This window comes from Culex pipiens, chromosome 1 (assembly GCF_016801865.2).
Source record: "Culex pipiens pallens isolate TS chromosome 1, TS_CPP_V2, whole genome shotgun sequence".
NCBI classification, from domain to species: domain Eukaryota; kingdom Metazoa; phylum Arthropoda; class Insecta; order Diptera; family Culicidae; genus Culex; species Culex pipiens.
In genome coordinates this window covers 91,531,348-91,541,072 of record NC_068937.1, presented here as the reverse complement: position 1 = coordinate 91,541,072, position 9,725 = coordinate 91,531,348, and the positions used below count along the sequence as shown (strand labels likewise).

At 36.0% G+C, this 9,725-nt stretch overlaps 3 protein-coding genes across 3 annotated transcripts; 1 reads left to right on the top strand and 2 right to left on the bottom strand.

Annotated features, from left to right (window-relative positions):
* Positions 1-3,492: 3,492 nt before the first annotated feature.
* LOC120431666 (uncharacterized) lies at positions 3,493-4,398 on the top strand. Its single transcript, XM_039596775.2, has one exon. It carries the CDS (start codon positions 3,611-3,613, stop codon positions 4,097-4,099), a length of 489 nt encoding a protein of 162 aa, XP_039452709.1. The 5' UTR covers positions 3,493-3,610; the 3' UTR covers positions 4,100-4,398.
* Positions 4,399-7,277: 2,879 nt separating this feature from the next.
* On the bottom strand, positions 7,278-8,125 carry LOC120431664 (odorant receptor 43a-like; the record flags this gene model as incomplete). The annotated part of the gene is made up of 4 exons (XM_039596773.2): positions 7,278-7,337; positions 7,396-7,551; positions 7,616-7,820; positions 7,878-8,125. Coding segments are annotated over 4 exons (669 nt in total), but the record flags the coding sequence as incomplete, so codon positions are not given.
* Positions 8,126-8,131: 6 nt separating this feature from the next.
* On the bottom strand, positions 8,132-8,915 carry LOC120431665 (uncharacterized). The gene has a single exon (XM_039596774.2). The coding sequence runs from the start codon at positions 8,707-8,709 to the stop codon at positions 8,185-8,187; it is 525 nt and encodes a 174-aa protein (XP_039452708.1). The 5' UTR covers positions 8,710-8,915; the 3' UTR covers positions 8,132-8,184.
* Between the last annotated feature and the right edge of the window lie 810 nt (positions 8,916-9,725).

Below are 9,725 nucleotides of genomic sequence, written 5' to 3'. Positions count from 1 at the left end.
ATTTTACCTCTGAGAAAATGCAATTTCAACACTCCAGAGCCGAGATATTTGAGTTTTAGTGAGAAAAAAAGTGCCAATTTTCAAAATTTCTCAGAATTCAGAAGCAAGGCCTACTAATTACATGATGTTGCAAGCATATGTCTTAAAGGTCAGGGTATGCTTTCTTATAGTAATTTTGGCCGCTGAATCCGAATCTGAAATCAAATTTCGTGTAAACAGTGATGTTTTGGAGCTAAACCCTTTTGGAATGTTATTTGCGTGTTTAAATCGCTGCAATTTAAATTGCTTGCAAGTTCGGTCATACTTTTCTCGGTTTTCGTTCCACTTTGATTGATATTTTACTCACAGAACTCTTTATGTTTAATGTTTTTTACGTTCTGATAATCTTAAGCAATTCGAAAAATCGCATATTGTTATTTAGCGGGGGCTTAGGGACTATCCATAAACCACGTGTACACTTTTTTTAATCTCAGGCCCCCCTCTCCCCAATTTCCATACAAAACTAATCTTTTTGATATGGAGCGTGGACAATCGCTGCAACCCCCACCCCCCTTCCAATGTGTCCACGTGGTTTATGAATGGTCCCTTACTAGAATTAAGGATTGATTAATAAATAGAGAATACTAAAAGTTCTAAAGCATGTTTTGATGGTTGTTACATGTTTTTTTATGTTTTTTTTTGGAAATGTCTTCTAATTTTACTAATTTTAATGCAATTTTCCAAACAAATTTATGCAAATGCATCCACTTTTCCCAAAAAAAAAATCTCTGGTATTCTTTTTTTTTTAAATCCATATTCGCTTAAGCCCCGCCAAATAAAAATATGCGATTTCCGAATTTCCCAACATAATCAGAACGTAAAGAAAACAATGAACAAAAAGATTTCTGTGAGTAAAATATCAAAGTGGAACGAAACCCGAGAAAAGTATGACCGAACTTGCAAGCAATTTAAAATGCAGCGATTTAAACACGCAAATAACATTCAAAAAGGTCGTAAATCCAAAACATCACTGTTTACACGAATTTTGATTTCAGATTCGGATTAAGCGGCCAAAATTACTATAAGAAAGCAAAAACTTAAATTTTGGTCCAATATTGATAGTGCATCTTAATCTCTGGACAAAAACCTATCGTTTGAAGATAATACACACCTGATCGAATCAGTTTGTGAAAATTTGTTCAAAAAAGTGACTTTTTACAGTAAATCGACTAGGGGGTGCGAGAAAGTATTTTATCATTTTTTCTTGTCTAGGAAAACATTGTTTCTAACATCATAATCTATCATTTAAGAAGTGAGCACCTGAAATTCCTCGACACGACCTCAAAATGGGACAGGCTAATGTTGATAGACAGCACTGACAGGACAGACAGAAAAAATCGGTTGAATTACGTGGAGTTATGATTTTTTTTAATGTGGATTTTGCGAAAATTTAAGAAAATTGCCATTTTTCGGACCACTCTAACACGGCGTAGGTCACGGCGTAGGTGGCTGGCTAGTGTTAGCACAGACAATCAGACACAACTTGTTGATTCAAAATATGAAAGAAGTTTTTCAATTTTGTCGTGCTATCTTGATACACCCTGGAAATTGTTGTAAGTGCGGCATCTTGCTAAAGGGAATTCATGACAGAACGCGTGTGACACACGTACTTGTCTGACGGTTGGTAACATTTTTAATCATAACTCGGGACTCCAGCAAACAAATTCAAATTGCTCTACTTATTGTTTATTCAAGGTCAAACATTGAAACGCGAGTTTCTCGGAACGTCAAAAAGCGACTGGTTGTCAATATCCAAGGCACCATCGAAGAAGAGAACCATTAGTTTACAGAACAATGGAAAATAAAGACTCGATGGAATATATTTTTCCTACTACCCAGCATCCCAGGCTTTCTATCTAAGGTACTCGTCAATAAGGGCCCTACTAAGATTGAGCCAAATAAAATAAAAAGCTATTGATTTCAAGATTTGTATCGAATGATCGATGCATGTATTGTAAATTAATAAGGTTTACGTTCGTTTATCTGTGATGTTATTAGCAAGTTCTTGTTAAAATGATTCTAAATTTGTCCTCGTGGGAATCCAACCAATTGGTTTCAACCGGTGGGAAAATAATAAACTCGTAGGACAAATGAATGGTAAAGTCTATTTTAATTAACATTTTTTTCAAAGGCCTTTGAACATCCTATTAGTACAAGGTCAGCAATTCAACTTTTTGTCGTAACAGTTAATTTGATTGAATACACGCGGGAGCGGCCTTGGCTGACTGGTTACGGTGTTCGCTTTGTAAGCGAATGGTCCTGGGTTCGATTCCCATCTGCTCCCAACGAGAAAGTATAGGAAATATAAATCTTGAAACTCTGAACATGAACGAAAAATCATAGTCGCTCGAGTCGGGGTTCGATCCCCCGTCCTTTGGGTTGGTAAGCAAAAATGCTAACCACTAGGCCATCGCGATTTGGTGAGCTATAATTGGAATTAGGAATACTATTACTACCAACTATATACGCGCTGGGTCCTTGTCCATTTGACAAGGGTTCGGAAGTTCTAAATAACGTTTGAACCCGATTGGTGCAAACGTTCTTCAGGGCGGGGCTTGTCGGTAAAGCTTGAAGTACCTCGCGCTCGGCTAGCCAGCGTAGAAATGGGTCACCGAAGCTCGGCAGAGCTAACACCTTCCAAATGCCTATGCGAGTTATTTGCATGTATAGAATGTAGATCTAAAAATATATGGAAACAACTCAATTTGTAAGAAGCGGCCACGTGGTCCCGTTTGGTTGGTTGCACACACACACACACACACAACAGTTAATTTGATTGAATACCCGGAAATGTGAAAACAAATTTATTTTGATAAATTTGACCTTTAAAGGGGTTACATACATGTAGAAAATCTCAAAATTTCATATTATGGCAAAATAGTTAATTCCACCAAAAAGCTGATTTTCAATCACTCCTGAAAGTCTCATGAAGATATTTCATGATTCAAGTGAGTAACAGACGATTTATGTTTGAAATTTTGCCATGCGCAAAGCGAACTGTCAAACTTTGTGAGCGTTTTTCTCTAAACGCAGAGTTGATTTACTGATGCCACGATATCTCGAGATGGGATGGACCGAATTAGCTGAAATTTGGGATGAAGACTCTCAAGACATATTCCGTGTGCATGACGAAGCCCGATTTTGAAATTTAGCTTTTTTTAAAATTAAAAAAATCAAAAACTTTCGCTTTTTAATATGAAAAACATAAAAATATGTTTAACTTTTTTTTAAATAAACTTTTTGAAAATCGGCCTTCGTCATGCATACGGGATCGGTTTAACGAGTCTTCACCAAAATTTTGAGCCGATTTGGTCGAAGCAGTGTTGAGATATCGTGGCACCCGTTTTTTGAAACTGCTTACTTCAAATAGCTATATCTTGGCAAAGATACAACCAAATGTCTTCAAATTTGTTTTGTTAAAAGTTGAAAATGTATATTTGAATGCCCTGAAAACAGATTTACAAAAAAAATAGTGTGTGCTCATACCAACCTCTTTCATTTTTGCCGATTTACATGTATGTAACCCCTTAAGTTTGAACATTCTCACGATGCAGGCACGAAAACGTTCCGGATGATGCCATTGGCAGTGAAACTGTGCAAACTGGCCGGCCTATGGGATGACACAGATTCTAGCCCGATTCGCAGTCCAGCGGTAATCACAGTAGCTCGTTTGGCGCTATGGTACGTCCTGCCGGGAATCGGATTCATCCTAAACCGCGAACGTCCGATTGCTCCCCTCATGAAGGCCTTGATTGAAGTTGTGGCGATGAGCAGTTTCTGCGTCCGTATTGGACTGCACGTGCGTCAGCGGGCCACGCTGAAAAAGTGTTACGGTGAAATTTACGCGCTGTTCAACGAATATGTAAATTCCATGGAGGAGGATGTTCAGGAAATGTTGAAATACCTGCAGGGCCCTACGGAACGGTTGACCATACTGTACTTTTGTGCTACTATGGCAGGGGTTCCTATGTACGGTGGAGTTGCGGGTTTAATAGCTATCTGCAAGACAATCGTTGGCTTAGAACAAGATTTACCCGCAACTTGTATGGAAGCTGAGTAAGATTTCACAACTCATGCCAAACATTCTTTCTAAATTTTTGCTTAATTTACAGCTTTATTTTATTTGATCATCGCTCGAACTTTTGGTTCTGGCTGCCAGTTTTCATAGCATCTCTTGTTGTCTTTTTGAGACTTGCTATCACTTGCATAGGACAGGAAGTATTTTGCTGGAATTTAATCCACCATGTGTCCTATTTGTTAAAAATTATCCAACTTGAAGTTACTCTGCTTGATAAATATCAAAATACGTTAATGTTTAAGTCTAAACTGTCAACCATAGTAAGAATTCACAATAGTTGTTTCAGCAACATTCAATTCTTGGAAAAAGTTCTAAATATGGCAATATTGCTCCTGTATGGTTTATGTGTTTTCAATTCCTGCTTTGGGATGGTGATTATCACGATAGTAAGGAATCAATAAATCTTTTAGGTTGACGATGTCAAAATTCTTATCATGATGGGTTTTGTGCTCTGTTACCTCAATTTCCTGATTTTCCCGTTTTCAATGCTGGGAACGCAACTCACCTCCGAGGTAATCTTTTGATGAACTTTGATTACACTGACCTGCAAAATTTGACAACAATGACTACGCAGGCTCAACTCGAGGGGAAGCATGAAGTGTGGGGTCCCCAGAAATACGTGCACTTTGAATTTTTCAAAAATATTAGACAGTGCCGAATGGTTTTTCTCCAAAGTTTGTATGGAGAATTAGGGCGGTTCGTCGCTGTTGCATATAAGCAAAAAATTGCATGCAATATGCGGGAGTCCCCCCGAGTTGGAACGGCGCAGATATTTTGTTGGCCACATTTCCCTATATTCATTTTAAACTTTTTCAGAGTTTAGCCATTTCGGAACCTTCGCTGGTACGAAAGAACGATCGAAGAACAGAGATGCTTGCTGTTTATGCTAATGAGATCACAGAAAATGGCCGGTCTCACTGTTGGCAAATTTACCCTCGCCAACAGGGTTTCCTTTGCCAGGGTAACTAAAAATGATCAAATTGTTTCAATTGTAGTTCGCAATTTATGTCAGTGATTTTTTTCTTGCAAGCACTTAATACAGCCTTCTCTTATTTTACCATAATGCATCAACTGTATGGAAACTAAAAATCAATGGGAATGTTGTTAAGAGTCTAAACATAAATATGTAATGATAAAAATGCATGGTTCTTTTTCAAAGTAAATTTGAAATATGAGAATAAGAATAAGTTAAATTAAACATAAAAAGATGCAAATTTACAAGTTTTAATTCAATTCAATTTGTTTTTATTAGTAAATAATCAATTAAAAGATTTGTTTTTTTTTTCTATAACCTAATAAAGTATTGAAGTTCCTTCCAACTATGATTTGTACTATAAATCATTTTGATGTAATTGGATATTTCAAAAATATTTTAAGATTTACCCAATTGGCCCTCAATTTTCAATTGATGATTTCAGATTTCCAAATTTCAGATTTCCAAATTAAGATTTTCACTGTCAAAAAGTGAAACCAGAGTGAAACACAAAAACCAAAAACACAAAATCTGAGCAACGTTTTCCAAGATACAGTTCAAAGATTAAAAATTTAGGGTCAATTGGTTAGAAATTGGGAAAGCTCATTTTAGGTAATTTTCAATCTTTACACAGCCATATCTCAGTAACCAAAGGTAGGATCAACAATGTTCAAAAAAGCAAGTTAAAGAGATTTTGTTCAATACTTTAAAATACCCTATAGCTGAAAAGTTGTCACTTTCTGTCTTATAAAACAAATTAAGAAAAGAAAAAATAATTAGTTAAAATCGATTATTGCGATATTTTTTTTATTAAGGGGTTACATACATGTAGAAAATCACAAAATTTCATATTACAGAAAATTTATCATATCCACTTAAAAGATGATTTTCACTCCTGAAAGTTTCATGAAGATATTTTATGATTAAAGTAAGTAACAGACGATTTTAGCTGAAAATTTTGCCATGTGCAAAGCAAACTGTCATACTTTGCGAGCGTTTTTCTCTGAACACCAAGTTGATTTACGGGTGCCACGATATCTCGAGATGGGATAGACCAAATAGGCTGAAATTTGGGGTGAAGACTCGCAAGACATATCTCGTGTGCATGACGAAGCCCGATTTTGAAATTTTGCATTAACAAAAAATACAAAAATAAAAAACTTTCGTTTTTTTGTATAAAATACATAAAAATATTTTTATCTTTTTCAACAATGAACTTTTTGAAAATCGGCCTTCGTCATGCACACGGGACCGGTAAAACGAGTCTTCACCAACATTTTAAGCCGATTTGGTCAAGGCAGTGTTGAGATTTCGTGGCACCCGTTTTTTGAAACTGCTAACTTCATATAGCTCTATCTCGGCAATGATACAACCAAATGTCTTCAAATTTGGTTTGTTGATAGATGAAAATGTATACTTTAATGCCCCAAAAACAGATTAAAAAAAAACTTTAAGTATGTGCTCATACCAACCTCAGACATTTTTGACGATTTACATGTATGTAACCCCTTAATATAATTTTTCAGAGCGTGACTTTTCGAACTTCTCCAATGGTACCAAATCGATTAGAAAATCCTTTCTCGAGTTACACATTTCCAAATGTTTTCATAGAAGATTCATATGGACAGCCCCAAAATTATTGCGAAGAACTAATAATGCTTATTTGTTTGAAGAAACCAATGCTGCAATATGGACTATTTGGAATTAAAAATCGATGGACATAGTTAAAAACAAATAAAAAAATATATAATGAAAAGTCAATTTGCAAAATTATGTTATTTATATTCTTTATTTGAGAATTGCTGTAATGCGATTCTTTCTAAAGATTAGTTTCTAAGAGTCAGTTGATCAGGGCTACAGGTCGAATAGGGAGAATAGTTTTTTGGGCACTTGAAAGCTTCAATTTGGGGAGAAAAAAATATATTTGTTGTTTTATGTTTGTCTGAAACAATCTCTACAGCAATAATTAAACGAAGAATAAATTGTATGACAACGTTACATGAGATCATAATTTCTCGTGGTTCCCCAATTCGTGAACATTGGTTCACGTTTCATTGCAATAAAAATATTTTTGAATCGATCTTTAGCAATACGATCCGACAGCGTGATTTTGTGTCAGTAATACTTTATTTTAGTGATATTTAAGGTAAGTATATAATCAAATATTTATAGATGTTACTTTTGATCTCATTGTTGTTCATAAAATTGATGGATTACTGTAAAATATGAAAACGCAGTTTTCATTGCCTGTCAGGAAAAAATATTACAATAAAAATGGGTTTAAAAACAACTATAAATAAATCACCATTGCAAAGGTTGCCCGATTTACGCAGAAAAACTTCCCGGCCGTCATCGAAGCTTCAATTTGCGAACGCATCTGGATGCTCAACAGGAGTCGTCTTTCTTCCGGGGATCTTTCATACCAGCGAACGTTGTAAACTTCATCGGCTACCGACAAACTCTGTTGAAGAAAAGGTTGGAAAGAGCTGTGTCATAACATTTTCATGCACCTTATATACGAATACCGCTTCGATGAGTTCCGTTCCGAGCATGGAAAATGCAAAGATCAAAAAAATATTGTACTGCACAGCAATGCCCATCATCGAGAGTAGTGAGAGATCGTCTCGAATTATGGAAAAAATGAACATCAAGTAGCAGATCTGCACGATACATGAGGTGTACAAATAGCCCAACAAGGCGAAGAGGGCCGTTTCCAAACGTCGGCAACTTCTTTAATGTAAATAAAATTGTAACTTATATTGAGTTAAATAATCTTCAAGAACTTGCCTAAAAGCGACTTCGTGGATTTCTACAATAAACGATAACTTCTCTTGAAATTTATTTTTGTTTTCGATTCCATCCAGTTCCGATATTTGTTGTCTAACAATTTTAAACAAGCACGAAACGTGATGTATAAGATTCCAATAAAAAGTTTCAGTAGTTGTTGTGTGGAGAACTCCGATGTTGACGAGAACAACCGATACAAACATTACGGGTAACCAAGTGATGAAATTTGTGCAATGGTCAAATAGTACAAAGCTAGATGAGAAAATAGTAAATCATTAAAAATAAAAAAAACTAAAACAAAACACAATTACTCTGCTTGTACAACGGCAATGGTGGGCATTTCTCCGGTTCGAAAATACTTGACCGTAGCCAGAACAATCTGCACCGGTCCGTACAGCAGACACTGCAATGTGAACCCCACCGTGTATCCTTTCGCGAACTTGTCCGCAGACATCTCCAAGTGATCCAAAATCTTCCTCGCCTCACCGCTGCAGTCTTCCGCTACAATCGCCAACGCCCGCTGGACATCGTCGAAGACCTGGCGCAGAATCGAGCTGCCTCGTGCGAAAAGACACATCCGAACCGTAATTCCGGTTACGGCCATCACCTCGAAAAACCCCTTGAGGACCAGCTTCAGCTGATCTTGCTGGTGGCGGCACCCGTAGGCAAGTGCCGGTGGATCAAGCCAAAGAAAGTAGATCGCAATTTGGAGAAACAGCCTCACTTGGAGAACGTTCTGCGCGGGATCATTCCAGCCGTAACCCAGGAAGCGTAGCACTTTGGCGTTGAACGACATTGACCCGTTGAAGGGGCGCTTCTTCGTGAACAGCATGGTGACAAATTGAGGGGAAATGTTTCAAGTTATCGCTTTTAATGGAACTTACTTTTAAAGTCAATTAAATTTGTATCGCGTAGGGAGGAATTGTAATTATATTCATTAAATTTATTCTTCTGATTGTGCCCTTGAACTTACTTCCATGGCCTCGTATTTCTAAGAAAAGAAACCTGGACCCATACAATTATTTGATACGTAATAACAGTCCCAGGAATTAATACCCAACGTCATCGTGTTCTTGCTATCTTGTCGCGGAAAATGCCAGAATCCCAAGAAATTTTAAATTATCTTTTTCGAGAAGCTTTATTTGAATTCTTAAAACTTTTTTTAATTACATTTATAAGAGTAATGCTTCTAATGAGTTGTATTGCTTTAAATCAGTTAAACAATTTGAAATAACGCATTATGTTATCTAGAAAAACATTGCTGTCAGCTGGAAATTAATCACAAAGAAGAGATTTTATATAAATTTATTGAAAACAGAAAAACTCACAAACAGTAAATTTTTTTGACCATTTGGGTTGATTCTGATTCAGTTGAAAAAAAAAATAACAGGAGCACAAAGCCATCTAAGTCACACATTTTTAAAGGACCAATAACATTTATTCTGACGATATCAAATGTTACGGTAAATTTCAAAATGTTGAAATTATTTGATTTGTTTACATTTAAAATGCTTCTTCGTTTCTTAAAAAAATGATGCTTTTTTTGTGATGTCATTTTTCCCATTTGCTTTCTTTCAGAGGCCGTGTCTCAACAACCATTGGCATTTAGGGTGGTACCTTTGAAGCTTTTTCACACGAAATTTTGATCTTTTTTAAAAAAGTTTGGATGGGCAAGTCTGATATTTTCAGTGAAAAATGTTTCAAAATTTTAAAATCAAGCTTTACTTGTGAAAAGATCTTCAAATAAATAAAATCCAGATTATAAAATTTATGAATTATTTTTAATCAAAAGATCAGAAAATTTCACCAAAGGTTTCATTTTTCAACCTTGAACATCAGATCTATCGT

Coding starts and splice junctions, on each gene's coding strand:
- LOC120431666 (XM_039596775.2), top strand. CDS start 3,611: ATGATGCCATTGGCAGTGAAACTGTGCAAACTGGCCGGCCTATGGGAT.
- LOC120431665 (XM_039596774.2), bottom strand. CDS start 8,709: ATGCTGTTCACGAAGAAGCGCCCCTTCAACGGGTCAATGTCGTTCAAC.